At 51.9% G+C, this 16600-nt stretch overlaps 7 protein-coding genes across 7 annotated transcripts; 4 read left to right on the forward strand and 3 right to left on the reverse strand.

Moving 5' to 3' along the window:
- Window positions 1-42: 42 nt before the first annotated feature.
- EDD37DRAFT_217986 (general substrate transporter) lies at window positions 43-2580 on the forward strand. Its single transcript, XM_062810374.1, has 3 exons — window positions 43-1308; window positions 1358-1639; window positions 1747-2580. Exons 1-3 carry the CDS (start codon window positions 457-459, stop codon window positions 2245-2247), a joined length of 1635 nt encoding a protein of 544 aa, XP_062665188.1. The 5' UTR covers window positions 43-456; the 3' UTR covers window positions 2248-2580.
- EDD37DRAFT_218038 (hemerythrin HHE cation binding domain-containing protein) lies at window positions 2575-3937 on the forward strand. The gene is made up of 2 exons (XM_062810376.1): window positions 2575-3336; window positions 3394-3937. Exons 1-2 carry the CDS (start codon window positions 2914-2916, stop codon window positions 3715-3717), a joined length of 747 nt encoding a protein of 248 aa, XP_062665189.1. The 5' UTR covers window positions 2575-2913; the 3' UTR covers window positions 3718-3937.
- Window positions 3938-4377: 440 nt separating this feature from the next.
- On the reverse strand, window positions 4378-6012 carry EDD37DRAFT_218026 (endoplasmic reticulum vesicle transporter-domain-containing protein). The gene is made up of 2 exons (XM_062810375.1): window positions 5737-6012; window positions 4378-5678 (listed from the first exon to the last, which is right to left on the reverse strand). The coding sequence occupies exons 1-2, from the start codon at window positions 5747-5749 to the stop codon at window positions 4489-4491; spliced, it is 1203 nt and encodes a 400-aa protein (XP_062665190.1). The 5' UTR covers window positions 5750-6012; the 3' UTR covers window positions 4378-4488.
- A 376-nt stretch (window positions 6013-6388) lies between these two features.
- Window positions 6389-7423, reverse strand: EDD37DRAFT_614088 (uncharacterized protein; the record flags this gene model as incomplete). Its single annotated transcript, XM_062815507.1, has 1 exon — window positions 6389-7423. One exon carries the CDS (start codon window positions 7421-7423, stop codon window positions 6389-6391), a length of 1035 nt encoding a protein of 344 aa, XP_062665191.1.
- A 1155-nt stretch (window positions 7424-8578) lies between these two features.
- EDD37DRAFT_571442 (S-adenosyl-L-methionine-dependent methyltransferase) lies at window positions 8579-9478 on the reverse strand (the record flags this gene model as incomplete). Its single annotated transcript, XM_062814336.1, has 1 exon — window positions 8579-9478. One exon carries the CDS (start codon window positions 9476-9478, stop codon window positions 8579-8581), a length of 900 nt encoding a protein of 299 aa, XP_062665192.1.
- Window positions 9479-9831: 353 nt separating this feature from the next.
- Window positions 9832-11439, forward strand: EDD37DRAFT_218063 (uncharacterized protein). Its single transcript, XM_062810377.1, has one exon. It carries the CDS (start codon window positions 10001-10003, stop codon window positions 11381-11383), a length of 1383 nt encoding a protein of 460 aa, XP_062665193.1. The 5' UTR covers window positions 9832-10000; the 3' UTR covers window positions 11384-11439.
- Window positions 11440-13866: 2427 nt separating this feature from the next.
- Window positions 13867-16023, forward strand: EDD37DRAFT_218288 (uncharacterized protein). The gene is made up of 2 exons (XM_062810380.1): window positions 13867-14328; window positions 14677-16023. The coding sequence occupies exons 1-2, from the start codon at window positions 13966-13968 to the stop codon at window positions 15895-15897; spliced, it is 1584 nt and encodes a 527-aa protein (XP_062665194.1). The 5' UTR covers window positions 13867-13965; the 3' UTR covers window positions 15898-16023.
- The last annotated feature ends 577 nt before the right edge of the window (window positions 16024-16600 follow it).

The following is a 16600-nucleotide window of genomic DNA, read 5'->3' on the forward strand; positions in this document are numbered from 1 at the left end:
TATTAATGGTATAGTTTCATGATATGGCACAAGACATGCTTGCTTGTTTGCACCGAACACGAACAATGGTCTGCATATGGACGCACCGCTTTCCGCACCAACAGATAATTGTTGAGCTTGAACACTGCATTCTCTTATCCTTGTCAAGGTCAGAAACCTGATATGCCGTGCATGTCCCGACGGCGACGGTGCCGACGGTCAGTTGCCGGCAACGTGGAAAGTGATCGACCTCGTACATGCTGCGGAGGCACATTGGGCATCTGGTGATCCAGTGCGTCATCACCAACGTCAATCATGTTCCCCATGGGGAAGGTCTCTGACTATGCCCTTGCAATGCTTCGCTGAAAGCTTGATTCATAAGTGCGACGAGAGTCCATCTCCTTCTTGTACATTCAGGTCCTTTACCTTGCGTCTTTCCTGTGTCTTTATCGGAAGTGTTCGCTCGAAGCTGCCAACATGCCTGCTCAAACAGGTACACAAAAACTCACTGGCGGGTGGTTGATTGCTGCAATCACCTCAGTATGCTCCGCAGGCTTCCTTCTCTTCGGGTATGATCAAGGTGTCATGTCAGGAGTCGTCATCTCCAAATATTGGCTCGATCAGATGGACAACCCGAGTTCGCTGATGGTCGGAACCATGACAGCATTATACGATGTTGGCGCCGTCTTTGGCGCCATCGGTGCTGCTTTCACTGGGGAGCAACTCGGACGGAAGAGGACCTTGCTGCTTGGGACGAGTGTGCTCATCGTCGGGACAATCCTCATGGCAAGCAGCTATGAGCGCGTCCAGTTCATGATTTCCCGCATCTGCACAGGTATTGGCATCGGCTACATCACCTCTGTTACGCCTGTGTATCAGGCTGAGATCAGTGCTGCCGCTCAACGTGGCTGGCAGGTGTGCTGTCAATTGACTACCATGCTTGGGGGATTGATGCTTGCCTACTGGCTCAATTATGGGTTTTACTTCGTTCACAGCAGTGCCCAGTGGCGGTTCCCTTTGGCTTTCCAGCTCGTGTTCGCCATCTATATCCTGGTGGTTGCTCCATGGCTGCCAGACACACCTCGTTGGCTGATGCGTCATCGAACCGAGTCGGAAGGTCTTGCGGTCCTGGCCAAACTTCGCGGTCGTGATGAGAACGACCAACTTGTGCAAGCTGAAAAGGACGATATCATGGAGGCCATTACCATTGAAGCGAAGGAAGAAGGCTCATGGGCTGATCTATTCCGCAGCAATGGCATTTCGGCCAACAAGCGATTCTACCTGGCGCTCGGAATTCAGTTCATGCAGCAAATGTCTGGCATCAATATTGTGAGTTTTCCAGTCTCCTCGTTCTAGGGTTTACTTACTGATATTCCAGGTCACTTACTACGCACCAACCCTGTTCTCCACCTCCTTGAACATGACTCAGGAGAAGTCAATCCTCATGGGTTGTTTCTTGCAACTTTGGTACATTATCGCCTCTTTCTTGACTTGGTACACCATCGATCGTGTGGGACGACGTCTTTTGTTCATATCAATGGCCCTTGGCATGTGCCTTGTTCTTGTCGCCGAGGCCATTTGCGTCAACAGGATCGAGGCCGCCGACTACCACAACACCTCGGCTGGAGTTGCCGCCGTCTTCTTCGTTTTCGCGTTCGAGGTAAGTGATTCCTTGAAAAGTTGCTTCGGTGCTCTCTGAACCTTAACCTTTTCCCCATGTTTTGCGGAACAGGTTTTCGAGAGTAACAACCTAACAATCCCCTGCAGGCATGCTTTACTTGGGGATGGATGGGAACTGTTTGGACATACCCCCCGGAAATTCTCCCCCTGAAGATTCGCGCAAAAGGCGCCGCTTTGGCTGCTGGAGCTGATTTTCTCGGGAATTTTCTCGTGGTTGAGGTCACCCCTGACGGTGTCAAGAACCTTGGATGGAAGTTCTACATTGTCTGGGCAGTTTTGAACCTGGTCAACGCCATCATCGTCTGGATGTTCTATCCCGAGACTGGCGGTCAGCCGCTGGAAGCCGTCGATGTGCTCTTCGTTGAAGATCACCAGAGGAGAAACTCAAGTCTATACATTGCGGACGACGTTGAGGACGAAAAACCAAACGTCCTGCAGAAACTGCAATGGAGCATTGTGCGGAAGGCTGACAGACAGGTCAAAGCATACAAGCGAACCGGGGGTCGAAGGACAACTCGGCCCATTGGCGACGAAGCGGTGGACGGCAGAAAGGCGCAGACGAGCGGAGTAGAACATCTGGCCAAATAGCTGCTCCCTGTTGCAAGAACAGGCCAATCTAAAGAAGGAGGATGCCTCCGTCGATGTGTCGCCGTGATGTAAACGTGTCGCCGAGAACTTGGAGAGTCTCTTATACTTCTCCGCTCTGATCGGGAATGTGTCCCGTAGTGCCAAACCGAGAAAGGGGCTTCATTAGCCCATCTAGAATAGCATGGATCAATATATGGACAACAGAAAAATCCGCGTCTTTCTTGTTGCAGCAACGGTAGCCACGGATACCAACGTCAGCAGTGATTGGCAGGGGTTCTCTTCATCGAATTGGAGTTGATGTCATGTCAATATATTTGGCTTGACTCCGCGTTTGAGATTATTTCTCCGTTGCCACCAGCCTCGGGCTGCTCAAAGCAGTGAACGCAAACCTCGGATCCTTCCCCGACTCTGTTCCCTCCGCATCAGCCAGACCGTCAGGCACGTTGCCCATGCGGTCAGAAGCTTCACCATACACTGTGGGAGTTGACATTGCCTGCGCCATGACTGGCTGGAAGGATGACGTTGCCGGCCGCAGAATGCGGCAGTATGTACACATTGCTGATATTCGACGTCACGCTTGTTCCGGCCTTTTCAATATAAGAGCCTACATCGAGTCCAACATCATAGACTCACTTACCCCGGGCAATCAGTCTGAACCTCAACAAAATGCAAGCCAGAACTCTTCATTCGTTCCGGGCCCGGTGCCTACCACATGATACCATTCGCCTTGTAGGCTGCTCGCGAGCTCAAGTGATCGCGTCGTTCCGGCTGCAACAGCAACAGCACCAGCACCGCTTACCTTACTCAACTAGCCATGAGCAAACTCCCATCAGCAGCGACACAATCAGCGGCATCCATGGAGGTGCAGTCAGTGGGGCCATCAAGCATGACCACGCTGAATTGAAAGAGTACTACCACAAAATTATGCAGTCAGTCGACAAGGACACTCAGACCAGATACCAGAACCAATTCACCTGGGAACTCGCCCGTCATTCGATTGGGGAAGAACTTGTTGTCTACCCGGCACTCGAGCAGTATGTCGAGGGTGGCAAAGAAATGGCTGAGCACGACCGAGCGGAGCACAGAGAGGTATGTCAATGACTACGGCCCATTCATTCTTGACTGCTGACCACCCTGGAACAACAGGTGAAGGAGCTTCTCTACGAATTTCAAAACATGTCTGCATCCGATCCGGAATTCAAACCCACCTTGCAAAGACTTTGGGCGACACTGGGCAAGCATATCGAGGAAGAAGAGAGCGACGATCTCCCAAAATTGGAGAAAGCATTGCCGCCAGGAGAGAGCGATTCAATGGCGAGGAGTTTCGCCAGAACCAAGATGTTTGTTCCCACGCGAAGCCATCCGTCGGCACCGGACAGGCCGCCTTTCGAGACTGTTGCAGGGCTCATGGCAGCACCGATTGACAGGTTGGGCGATTTGTTCAGGAAGTTTCCGAAAGATAAAGATTAGGTTCAGAGGTGTCCTCGTCCAGTAATTCATACTCTTGCCTCTACTCTGCTGCCTTGCCGTCATCCGCGGCATCTTCATTGTCTTCCAACCCACTGCCGAACGTCTTTCTCTAGCCCAAGCTTGATATCTCCTGGCAAAGCATCGCAACCTTTCCTGCTCCATTGTCAACCCACATCCCGAAAGTACCGTTCCCAGCGGGAACTTCTGGACGGTGCAATGCCAAAGCTTCGTGGATCAAATCATAAAAGAGCCAGAAATAAGATATCAACACGTGAGTGCACTGACTGTGGCTCTCATGAAACGGATATATCGGTCATCATACTTTCACAGCCGTCTGTCACTGCTCTTCCTTCTCATTCGGGAGAACCTCCTCGTTAAACCAACCCGACGCGTGGTGCGGACAGTGCTGAGGGACGTGCACTCTTCTAACCAGCACGGGCATGTCCACCCTGTCGGTGCCGAAAGAAAAATCCGATTTCTCAATGTTGGTTCGGTGGTCAGTGCGACTGCACGGTGACATTTCGATAGGTACATTGCTTGCGTGGCCATCCCTCTACCGAAATCGTTCTGTACAGATATTCAGCATCTGTTGGGTGCTAGTAACCATTGTCAACGTGCCAATACATTGCTCCGCCTCCCGGCCCTGGGTAACACAAGGTCAATTTCGCTAATATATGGCACGGAGGAACCTGCAAAATCTCGATAGTGGAAGTGGTGTTGATACTTTTGGTATCCTGTTCGTGCATGGTCCTCGTTCATAAACTTTCCATCTCAATTCTTGTGGTCCAGATCCCCATTTATATTGCCGTTTATAACGCCCAGACCCGTATTGCTTCGTCCCCGGCGCCGTCCCCATACTTCGTAGCCCCATTCGGTCAGCTGGAACATCCACCCTCCGCCCACCAACACCCCAGAGATGACATTGACCAAGCGCACCAATAATCCCAACAGGCTATCTCTCCGCTCGCTTACAATCAGTAGGATCGGTTCGATGTCATACTTGAAGAAAATGCCCGGCACCGTGTTCGTCGGCACTTCCCTCGACTGTGACGTAGCGGCGTATTGATTTGTAAAGATCGACTTTGAGTCAGTGCCAGCCTTGGGGTTGGGGATATGTCTGACAATCCCGTCCTTGTCCTTGCGTGTATTTGGTGTCATGTCAAGCGTTGGTGGTTGCGGGATGGCTGCCGGATCCAGGCTTCTGGATTTTGTCGAGATACGGCGTTTCGTGAAGATGGTCGGCACAATGGAGAGGTAGTACTGGTACCGCATGAAGTGCGCCTCGGTGCTATCGCTGGTCTTATCAAGCGGGTTGAGCAGATTCGGATAGTGAGGGCCAAATGATAGCTCGTTGATGTGGTGCGAGAAATTAAACGTTCCATGTTCCAGGTGCTGCTGTCCTCCGAACTCCATGTACCCGTGCCCTCGCGCCGTGATGTGAAAATCGCCTTGTACTTTGTTGCCCTCGAGCGAGCCGTAGATGCGGCAGCTGTCGACGGGCGCGCCACGCAGACGTGGCGTCTTCGAAAACTTCTTGCTTGGGTTCTCGCGCATGTGGCCCAGCACATGGCCCACGTGTGAGTCTTCCTCCTCGGCTTTCTTGCGCTCCTGGTCGTCCTCGTGCAGGCTTTGGTAATTGCGGCGCCGACGCTTTCGAGGGTCACCAGTCCATAGGGCAAAGTTTGTATCTTCTTTGGTCAGGAGATCCCCAGCCATGATGCGGTCCATGGCTGCGTCTTGAACGTTCACGTGGAGATCGCGACAGGACATGGCGACCACAATGTCAAGGTTCAATTGTAGTTCATGGCCCACGCCTCTTTCCACCGAGAAATGGTGCGTCTCTATCCCTGACCACCACGCTCGCAACTCATTGAAGGTGAGGCATGTGCAAAGGATAATGATAGCGAGGGTCCATTGCCCGCCACGGGCGGTTGTAGAGGTGTAATTTGGTTTAGTTTTTGCTGCAGTAATAAGATTAGCCTTGCGACCACAATATCGTATCTGCTAAGGTAGAAATACATACGGAAAGCATCAAACGTTCTGAGGCTCGACAAGCCCTTGTCCTCGAACGCGGAGTCGTCGAGACCGTGGGTTTCAAAAGAATCCATCTTGTTCTATGAGAGCCTAGACAGCTCCAACCTCAAGCCGCACCGCATGTATGAGATGGACGACAAGGATTCTGTGCTTTGAATTGACTGACATGAAGCGCTATGTCAAGGTCGAGGGCGCAGTCTGGCATAGGCCCATTATTTTATTATTGATTTGGCCAGATGTTGTTTCATGCAGGGTTCAGCCTTGCAGCGAATGACATTTCAGGCGTAACACGGGTACTGATAGGAATTCTATACTCGTACAGTAAACAACCTGTCACTCATGCACAGCATCAATGCAAGCATCACTTTCTCATATGATAATGCTTTTCAATCATAATCATTTCAATACTCATAAATACATTCATAGCTGGGGATAGTCATTTATCCGACCATCGTTGCTTTTCAACGTGACAAAACCGAATACAATGCCATGGGGGTATCTTTGTAGCAATGCTGCCTCTCCGAACCTGTTCTCAATCGTATGTACTCAATGTTCTGACCTCCTGCAACGCTCGGCTGCAAGAAAATCTGCTGCGCATCCGGCATGCAAATGTTGTCTAACTTCCGCTTTTGGTCCGTCACTCCTCAATAGGTTCCAGAGAAAAATCGGCCCGTCTCTCAGCTCCACACACGGACCATCTTTTTCTTTCTTTGTTGCTTCTGAGGTTGCTTGCTCGCAATTCGAGCGAGCTCCTCCGGCGAGGCTCACTTGTATCACTGTCGTCACCCTTCACCTTGGCCTCCTCTTCGAGAAGGGCTGCCTCTTCCGCATCGGGCGTGTCTTCGATCGTCTCCAGGGAACTGATGGATGGCGAGCGAGAACGCAAGGATGTTGGAGTACTGGGCACGCTCGAGGCTGAGCTATACGAGTAGTTTGGATAGGCTTCATAAGCGTATTTTGGTGGAGCCAATGATGGCGAAGGGGACGTTCTGCCCGACATTGGACTTGACGCTCTTACATGCAAGGAGGGTGCGCTTGCACTCTGATGCAGAGGAATATTAGTCCGCCGACGAGCCCTGGGGAAAGTGTTTGAGAAGGATGCGAGGGGAGAAGGATGTGACAGATCGATCTCTGAAGATAGGTCGAGTTCCGCATGTTCAGGGATGTTCGGTTCAATATTGAGTCCACTCCATGATGGACCTGTAGGATATGAGTCTTCCATGGCAGATCTTAGTGGGCTCCTCCTTCTTCCTGAATGCAGTGGTGAAGACGGTCTTCTTACGGTGGCGTATGGGCTCATGTAACGCCCCGAAGAATCCACACCAGGCGAAGAATGGGCTCGCTGCATAGGTGGTGAGCTCACCGTCCCAGATGAAAACTGTCTCATTCTCCTTGGAGGTGACTGAGCTCTTGTTTTGGAGGGATTGTGAGACTGGAGGAAATATTCGTTGGGGCCGGGCTGGCTCTCGTATGCGGGAAAGGATGAAATAGGCGGTGAAGACGGGATGTCCTGTGCTTCTTCTTCTTCTTCTTCTTCTTCGTCGTCTGGAGGAGACAGTGGTAATGCAACCCTTTCGGCGGAGATGTGGGAGATGTGCGCGGAATCATGGACTTTGGCTTTGCTGCCGGAGACAGCGGAGTGAGTCAAGGTGGTGTTTGTCAGCGGCGACATGGTGTCGAATTGTGTGTTCGTTCCGAGTAGTGAGGTTTGTAAGATTTTAGCGGACTGAGGGAAGAACTGCTCGCATACTGTCGCGGCGTGATGCTCGTGCGATGTTGTTGTGAAACGTCGAATGCGGCCAGGCCAGGGAGGTCTGGCAGCCGTTGTGGCGGGCTTCAAGGGAGATTGACTTGTGCACCAAAGCGAAAGTCCAGCAGACGCGTCAGTGGTTTTGAAGGCCAACCCAGCAAACCTCGAGGCCGATCTGGGGCTTGGAGGTTGCTGGTCACAAGTATTTGCGGGAAAGAGTTGTGAATCGACCTGGAGAGTTTCCAATAAATTGAGAATGAGGTAGGGACGGCAAACTGAAGCAAGTCGTTTATCGGTAGTAGGGGTAGTGTAAGTTTGCTTAGTCGGTTTAGTTATCGTTGGCAGCTGTGGTAGGGAGTAATGCGGAGGGAATAACAGAGGCGGTTATTGGGTGTCGGCGATAGCGGGTTTTAGATCCTAGGAAAAGGCCCCCTCGTTGTTAAAATGGCCTGAAAGTGAACTTTTTCTTCTGCGACAAAGAGGTTTTTTATTCTCGAAGATGACAAGAATGATCGGTTCACTTTTTTTTTCTTTTCGAGGGCCTTGTGACTTGTATATTCAAGTCGCCTGGAATATTCCGTCTTCTACCACCTTTAACGCCGCACCTTCGCCCGCCCAGTCGCCGTAAGGCACCACATTGGGAGAAATCTCTGCTTTTAGCTTCAGCCTTGCCGCCCTCACGGATCCGTGCACTCAATAACACGGCTGGTCAGAGCAGATTTCTCTCGTGGCTTTGGTCCCTCTACACCATTTCTAGACAGTCCTTCCGATCCTTTGGGTCGCTACCATACTTCTGGGACCTTTCCACGTGGTGAAAGCAGTCCGTACAGGACACCGTGTGTTTCGGAAGCCTCCGGTGTCGGGTTCAGTCGTGCATTGACCTACGACAAAATACTACCCTCCATGTCCTCGTGGAAGCCAAGCGAAGCATTCATCGAGTAGATCTTGCCTACAAACAGCAATCAATCGCCGTCTTTGCTTTGGACGTGCCATGCAAAAACTTGACGTGAACATGAAGCTAGGATCACCGGTAAGGGTTCTCAGATTGCCATTCCCTCTCCACATGCTACTGATTTACTACTCCAGCTTCTTTGCGATCGTCAAGACAGCAATCCAGTCCCACTCGATCTCCCCATCGCCATATTTCTGCTTCATGTACCTTTCGACGGCGGTCCTTGCGCGCTCACCGTACTGGTCCTGCTCTTCTTTTGTCCATCTCTTGGTCATTATTTGTCCCAGTATTCCGTTGAGCAATCCCATGATGCCCGGATTTGCTGGGAGTATGCTCCGATGAGGAACAGATTCTGTTTGGACATCGACAAAGCTCAATGGGGGGAGAAGCTGGCGGATGAAGGCAGGGTCACCCCATTGGGCGTCAGGCGAAAACAGCTGGCGAAGTGTCTCGTCGACCCGGATCTCTGGGAGGTCGGCCTCAGTGGCCAGTGCAGCTCTCACATCGGGAAACCAACCCACACGCTTCCACGTGGACATGGCCAGTGTACCCCCGGGGCGTAGTATGCGATGGGTTTCGCGGAGCCCGGCCTTGGGGTCAGCGAAGATTTCTGGCCCAAAGTTCAAGAGAACGTGAGTGAAATGTGAATCGGGCAATTTGGTGTCCATGGCGTCAGCTTTGATGGCTTGTGCGTTCTTCCAGCCAGAGGCCTCGATTCGCTTCGTCATAAAATCGACCATGGGGTCAGCGTAGTCGGCGCAGGTGAGTTCTAGATTCTCTCGGGCCTTCCCATCGAGTGTTTCCATCAGGTGGACCGAAACAATACCGGTGCCGCATGCTTCATCAAGGACGGCAAGTTTCTGATCGTCTGGGACTTTTCCGAGGTTTACTTTCTCGAGCAATAGTTTTGCGTAGCTGCCTGTGAGCTTTTCCGCCGAGGTGTACGTTTGAGCAAAACCAGGCGAATTGAACATCGACTTGGACTTTTTCTCCGGCTTCTCATCCTGCTCGTTGATCGGGGCCATGGTTGAGTACGGGGAGTGTAGAACCTAGACTAGTAATGACTTCGAAACGATCTGTACAAGCAACAATATCTGGATCGAGGCTTCGTACTCTTTTGAGGAACTACAAAGACGCTGAGACACTGGGAAGCAATTGTGCGAAGCTGAACACGAGGAATGGCATGCCTTACCATCCATTGAACGAACATAACCGGCGACTTGCATCAAATTTGTCCGAAGGTCAGCCACTACTGGTAGTCGAATGGGTTGGAGGTCGCAAAGTCTGACATGGTGGTCCTCCAAACGGGAGACCTGCTTCGCACAGCAAGATCTCTCCTCGTTTTATATAAAATGGAAACAGTTCCCATAGCAAACAGGTCAAAAGCAATTTAGACAGTGATTACAATGTCCGGGACTTCTTCGGGAACTGGCCATCGTCATTGTTTACTTCTCAAAGTTAAATTATTCTTCCTACGCTTCTCATTGTCGACCAACGTCTCGTGATTGATATACCTTAGTTGATTTGAGCGCTTTCAACAATGCCTCATGCCCGTTCCAGTCAAAAGTGCGCCCCCTCAAAGGGCAGATGATATTGATCCAAAAGCAACATGCTCAATCAGCAGGCAGGGCGCGGGGAAGTCTCTCCAGCACTTCAGCGCAGGCAAACACCGCACACGGCTACCAGCGCCACCTTCGCTAGCCCAACACGCGACGAGCAAGACTGTCAAGCAACCAAATGTACCTACAACTCCTGCAACGGGGCCAGGGATCCCTCGAGCTCGATCAATAGTGGCGCATACTGGTGCTCGGATTGCTGCCAATAGGAGCGCCGGCGTGGCATCTTCGGGCACACTGACGACACAGGTACCATCGAAAGGTGATGCGCAGAATACGAAGCCTGACCCTCAACAACGCTTGCTCATGCCTTTTACGCGAGCATCTTTCGAACCTCGAGCTCAAAATGATCGTCTTGCAAAGCCAGCCCCGCCTCGTGCAGGTAGCCACGCCAGGGCCCCTCCTTCAGTCGCCGCTCCATTGCTGGAGAAACCTGCCTTCAACACATATGACAAGCACTACAGTCCCAAGAAGATCAACAACAGGTCTGCAGGATCTCCGACCCTTGCCATCCCTCACGTCACTACGAATGGTCAGCAAGGGTCAAGAAGCATTGAACCTTCGCGTAATGCAAAGCGCCTTTTCGTTGATGAACTGCTGCAGTTGAGCCTTGTACATGATAAAGCTGGACCAACCCTTCGGGGATACGAGGCGAGCATCACAGTGCAACTCGATGCCGCAGCCGTGGCGATCACAAGAGACATCGCTAGACTAGTGGACCTGGAGCGCGCTCGGCAGTCTCACGTCAACGCAGAGGCGGTCATCAGATGGATCGGACCAGTGGATGTTCTATCAACCGTACAGAAGGGCGAGGGCAGGTTGCTTGCTGTGGCGCATTGTGTGAAAGAGTTGAATGAGACAGTACAAGAGGACGGACCTCTGCAAAAGGTTATGCAAGAATTTGTCCAATGGCACGTGCTCGTGTCTTCTAAAGGAAAGAACCGCGATGTGTTTGACGGCAAACAAGAGAAAACACTTTCCGCCGCGCCAATGAACTCATCGTGGGCAGCCTTGGTCGACTCCATCCAGGCTAAGGTCACTGCCTGCAGGGACTTGTTAGCCGAAGTACAAGAAGCATCATCAGACGAATCGTCCATGGGTAGGTTGATCACCATGCACCACAGACCTGCTGCCCAAATACTGCAAGCGATCGATACCTGCAGGACAGTGGAGGGCCTGATTTTGCGACGAGAAATGGATTGGATGCAAACCTCACTTACAAATGCTATTGACGAGGCCGAGAGACATGACTTTGCACCAGAGTATCCTAAGTGCGATAGGACAGGTGTATGGAATACCTTCACATTCGGATGAGCTATCAAGACGAGATTCATGAGCACGGGAGCAATGTCCCATGTCCAACCGTCCTGCTCGGTCCACCACGAAAGCAGGCGAAGCTCGGCCCAAGGCTGAAAGTCGCAATCGACTACAAACCTTGCAATGTCTCGACCGATTCTTGCCTTGCTCGATACGTATGAAGGCAGTCATGAGGGTATTCCCCCATTTCATGGTACCTTGAGACTCGGCAACTGGCGGAATAACGATCGTTCGCCATCATACCTACGCCCGTATGAACGAATTGAGGTTCACAGATTCTTCGTCGTACGCACGATGACGCTAGTCGATGCAGCCACCAGGCAAGGCCCAGTAACCTTGCGAGAGAGCGTGGATGCACAAACCCCCTTGGTGGAGTGTAAGCTCGAGACGACTTGGAGACAAAGGGTCGGCGAATTGCAGGCGCAGAGTGACCGGCTTGGGCATGCCATGGAACGCTTCTCCGGGGCTGGTGTGAAGGGAGGGTATTAAGCCTTTTTACTACACAAAGTGTGCCCACGGGCATTGCACCACGCACCACCGGGAAGGAATTGCTTTGTCAGCGTGCCTCATCGGAGGGATCATTTTACGATCTGGTGGTTGCTGGCTATGCCCAGAAAGCATACCAACCTCGGCCAGTTCCATGTTGCCGCGAGAATACTGCGCTCCGGTAGTTCCTTTGTGGGGGGGGAGTTCTCGTTGTATTATTGCCTACGACTCAAGGTCCTGCAGATGGTTACGCGATCGTGTCCAAAGCCCGTAGCAGAAGCCTCGGCATCTGTCAAAACCATGTACCAGCACCTTTCCAATTGGGCAAAGTAAGCCTGTTTCAGAGTGACTAAGTGGTGACAAAAGGCTCCTATCTTGCAATTAGGGAAGCATGTTTACGCAACCGCACGTGGACCGAACCCAGACCGAGTTTGGCGACCTCTAGCGAGATACAGGCTCAAAGATTCAAAGGTACGGAGCAGTTGGCTACACTGAACATCAGGGCATCATGCCAGCCTCGGTTTCGAGCAGGAGCCTCAGCAGCGAGGTCATCAATGATCTCAAATCTGCCTATAGGGGAAGTCAGAGTCCGTGTTGACTCTACTGCATGCTGTAAGCCGGCATCATTTGTGCCTTTTCTCCCAGTAGGTATCCGTAGTCAATGTAGTCATGCGCAAGGCGGAAAGGAATTTGATCAACTGACAAAAGTGCGGACGGCGTGCCTACCGGTTAATGACAGCTTAGATAATACTTGTTCAATGTCAACGGGAAGATCGGCTTCTTCGGGGGGCGCCTTTTAGTAAGTTAAAGTGACACGGACTGTCTTCTCGGCCTTAAAAATGCCAACTGTTCGTTAAGGGATATCTATTCCTTTGCCTTACTAAGGAATGGAGCCGAAATGCTACACCATTACTACTCCAACCCCTAGCATTGCTATTCTTCGGTCTACCAGGTTTCGGTCATCAAAAAAGCTTCTCTACAGCGCCCAGCAATGACGAGAACCAACGAATATGAACGATACGATCCGCCCGGCCCTTGTCGCTGATCTTGTCCCGTTCGCCTGATGATGGTACGCAGCGAGCCTTTCTTCAGGGCCTGCCGATGCCGAAAACCCGTTTCAAGCGTAGTTTGTTAACAAGTTCCTTGCCCGGAGACTTTCACCGTTTCATCAGACAAGACATTACCGTATACATAGTAGGTAGAGCAAGAGACGAGTCTGTAGATGGATAGTCCGTACTGTCACTGCGCCGAAAATACTCCTCAGGATAATACCTACCTAGGTAGTCATCTACCAGTTGAACAAGTACTGTATAATATTGCTGACATGGGTAGAGGACTCGTATGGCATACCACAACACGAAACCCATTATCTCCATCTCTAATGCTCCATTGTCCCATGTTCCAAATCCACGAGGGGCCAGTGAGGCTGGCAGCTGCAGCCACGACGCCTCACCGAATTCTCTAGGGTACTAGTAGGGAAGAAAGCGTGGATCTCCCCTCCATCCGCTGACATGCTTCTACAAGCATGCAACCTCTGCAACCCTCTTCTGACTGGCCCTGCAGATGATTCGTTCTTCCGAAACCCTTCTCGAATCCTGAAATTCAGTCTTGACTCTTCTACATTCCGTACTCCGTACCGAGCAGCACCATCCGTAGTAGTACCCTACTAAGTTACCTTCGTCTTGTCTAAATCCCTCGTCGGCCTTCTATTCCTCCTTCCTTCAGACTATTCCTTCCAAGCCGCCCAATCTCCGTCTAGAACCTGCTCTGGGTCTGCTCCATTTCTTGCCTAGCTGCCGGTGACGCTGCATCGCACCACGCCAGCTTAGGTATGTTCTCGCAGTGGCTTCGATCGAGAGACGCGAAAATGCAAAATACCCTGTCCACCGCCACATGCATTCCTCCCATGCAATAGTTCACCCCAGACACTTCTTGTTACGACTCTTTATTTCAGTTCCCCTGGCCGTCATTCAGTAAGCTCGCCACGCGCCTTGACTCATTCGGTCAACACCATCTCAAATGTTGCCTTGTACATTCCGCCATCAGACCGTTCAAAGGACTCGAAGCCTGTGGCAGACCCATCGGGGAAGGTGATGGACACTGAACTACGTGGTCCAAATGATCGAGATCATGTAAAGTCAAGGTTCTCTGCGCCTCCTGGCAATGTTGCTCTGTCAAGAGTCACGAGTGCTCCCGAGCAGCGGCGGCCGGATGAATCTCCTTTGTCACCCCGTGGTCATGCCTCGCGCAAGCGCGACTCCCCCATGCACCGACCTTACCAGCGACCAGTAACGGAGTCATCGTCACCATCGACAACTTCGGCCTGGCCGTTGGAGAGTTACGCCTCACGCCGCTTTATGGACGAGCCGCCGGATAAACGTCCGCGCTTAGATTATGTGCCTGAGAAGGAGGAGATTGAGGCAGATTCGTCAATGACAAGGTTAGATCACTACGCGGTACGTATGGTCCGGCCCCGATCTGCAATTTTCTGGGGCAGATCGAACTGACGGCCGCTGAACGGCTAGACCAGTCGCTATGTTTACCCGCCCGAGTCTCTACCGCCACCACCACCTCCTCCTCCTCCTTCACAATCTAACTCCGAGAATCTACCTCGGTTCCATCCCGGATCTTGTGGAAACTGCTCAGACACCGAGTCCATCGTCGCAGAGCTGGTCAGAGGTCTGCTCGATTTGCAGTCGGATGTGACCCAAATCCTGCGTTTGCCGCCAGGCCGCAAGGCTGCCGTAGAGGTATTGGATATCTACTGCGACTAAGGGAGCGCCTGCTGACAGATTTTACTCAAGCATGAGGTGACTAAGCTGGGATTGAAGCAGAGTCTTGCTTGGTCAATCACTGAGATCCGGAGCACCAGTCGCCTCATCCGGGAAAACCCAGCGACAAGGGGAGGATTGCCTCCCTTGTCTAACGTGGTCCCACCTACACCGACGTCTGCAAGGGATGTACGACGACTTTCCCTTCACAATCAATCGTCTGCCGCGCCTCCGTCTATAAATGATCTCCGCCGAGTACCACTTCACCTCGATCCTCCTCGGAATGAGGAATACGCTCGGAGGCCCTACGAACAGTCTGACCAGATGCCTCGGCCTTTTGAGCAGACTCTGCCCCCTATCCAACAAAGTGAGGAGTTCAGACGTAATGAACAGCCTGTCAGCAGCGTTGTTGGTCAGTCGCCTTACCCGTCATCATCTTCGTCTGTCTTCGGCTCTGCTCAGTCCCCAATTCAATCCCAGCCTTCAAGCAGAACTCTACCGTCACCCCCAGGCATGCAATACCCGAGGGCAGGAAGCTCGGGCTCAGTACACTACTCGCCGAGCGCAACCCATTCCGCACAGCACAGTCACCTCCAGGATCTCCAACATCAGATTTCGACCAAAACATTGGCTCTGCAGACATTACAACGCGAACACGATCAGCTACTGGCCGCATTTTCGAGATCACAGATCCGATGTACAGCTCTAGACAAGAAATCACAAGTGTCGGATCACGAAATCAACTCCCTAACCGAGGACAAAATCCGACTACAGCAGCAGGTGGAGACGTTGGAGGCTCAAGTGCAAGACCTCATGAGATCACGCGACGAGCTTACCCAGAAATCGACTGTGGATGGGGCACAGTGGAGGCAGATCATGGCCATGTCATCCCAGCTGCAGATGCAAGGTGCCGAGGAAGCAAGACGCTTCAAGGCCAAACAAGACGAATGGGAACAGGAGCGTACAGCGTTACGGAAACGGATCGAAGAGCTAGAGTCTGGTGAGGTCGCTATTGCTGCAGCGAAAACGACGTCTGGTCCTACAAGCTCAGTGGCGAGTGATGCCATTCTGACTTCCGACTCTGTCGAGGTTCTACGACAGGAGATTATCAAACTCAGGCGTCGTTGTTTCGAATTGGAAGCAAAGTTGCAAGGGCTAGCGGGAGAAGCGGCACAGATTGACAGTGCCATCAATGCCATGGAGAGCGTGCGCAGGACTCTTGCAGGCAAGAAACGAAGTTCCGATGATAGCTAGGTCGACAAAGGCCACAGTGGGATAGTCTGTTGGACGATTTCTTCAATGTGGCTTCTCAGTGGACTTTTCATTGGCTCTTTGCTCTCTCAATCTCAATCTGACGAGGTCGCAACGCCAATGTACCGGCATCATCAACCATCGCCACACTCGAGCTGCCCGTCGGCCGAGGTATTGCACAATGGCCTCTCCGCATGCAGAGGACAGCTCATGGTCGCCTCGTACGCCATCGATTGAGAGATGCAAAGCTGTGCTCATGCAGGACATAAACAAACGCCCCTAACCGTTCCAGACCGGGGCTGGTCACACATGGGTTGGTATGGCCGTAAGCTGTCGGTACTGTTTCGTCGAGAAAACTGGGGGGGCCGGTTTGGGAGGATACGCATAGGTGAAGCTATAGGTGAGGTTATGCATATGTTCATGTCTTGCGTTATTCTTGACATGATAGTGCTTGGGATTTGGGATGCATCGCGGATGATTTGACTATTCTCAATCCGGTGAGTAAACATATCAACGCCAGCCTCGCCCTGGCTGGACGCGGGATCGAGATTGGATTTTATGAGCAGCGAAAACGGACGAATACGAAGTAGTGAGCAGGTGCCCCTGAGCATGCATACATATACCCACATAGCATATTGTCTTTTTGGTAACTCAGTTTTCTGCCCTTTTGCAGGATTTGATGTGGCACCTGCTGTTTGTTGACTTA

Source organism: Exophiala viscosa, assembly GCF_022695815.1.
Source record: "Exophiala viscosa unplaced genomic scaffold EDD37scaffold_19, whole genome shotgun sequence".
NCBI classification, from domain to species: domain Eukaryota; kingdom Fungi; phylum Ascomycota; class Eurotiomycetes; order Chaetothyriales; family Herpotrichiellaceae; genus Exophiala; species Exophiala viscosa.

Excerpts from the sequence above, each read along its gene's own strand:
- EDD37DRAFT_217986 (XM_062810374.1), top strand. The coding sequence starts at position 457 with ATGCCTGCTCAAACAGGTACACAAAAACTCACTGGCGGGTGGTTGATT. Across the intron at positions 1,309-1,357 it reads AAATGTCTGGCATCAATATT|GTCACTTACTACGCACCAAC; the intron begins GTGAGTTTTCCA and ends CTGATATTCCAG. Across the intron at positions 1,640-1,746 it reads TCTTCGTTTTCGCGTTCGAG|GCATGCTTTACTTGGGGATG; the intron begins GTAAGTGATTCC and ends AATCCCCTGCAG.
- EDD37DRAFT_218038 (XM_062810376.1), top strand. The coding sequence starts at position 2,914 with ATGCAAGCCAGAACTCTTCATTCGTTCCGGGCCCGGTGCCTACCACAT. Across the intron at positions 3,337-3,393 it reads ACCGAGCGGAGCACAGAGAG|GTGAAGGAGCTTCTCTACGA; the intron begins GTATGTCAATGA and ends CTGGAACAACAG.
- EDD37DRAFT_218063 (XM_062810377.1), top strand. The coding sequence starts at position 10,001 with ATGCCCGTTCCAGTCAAAAGTGCGCCCCCTCAAAGGGCAGATGATATT.
- EDD37DRAFT_218288 (XM_062810380.1), top strand. The coding sequence starts at position 13,966 with ATGGACACTGAACTACGTGGTCCAAATGATCGAGATCATGTAAAGTCA. Across the intron at positions 14,329-14,676 it reads CAAGGTTAGATCACTACGCG|CATGAGGTGACTAAGCTGGG; the intron begins GTACGTATGGTC and ends ATTTTACTCAAG.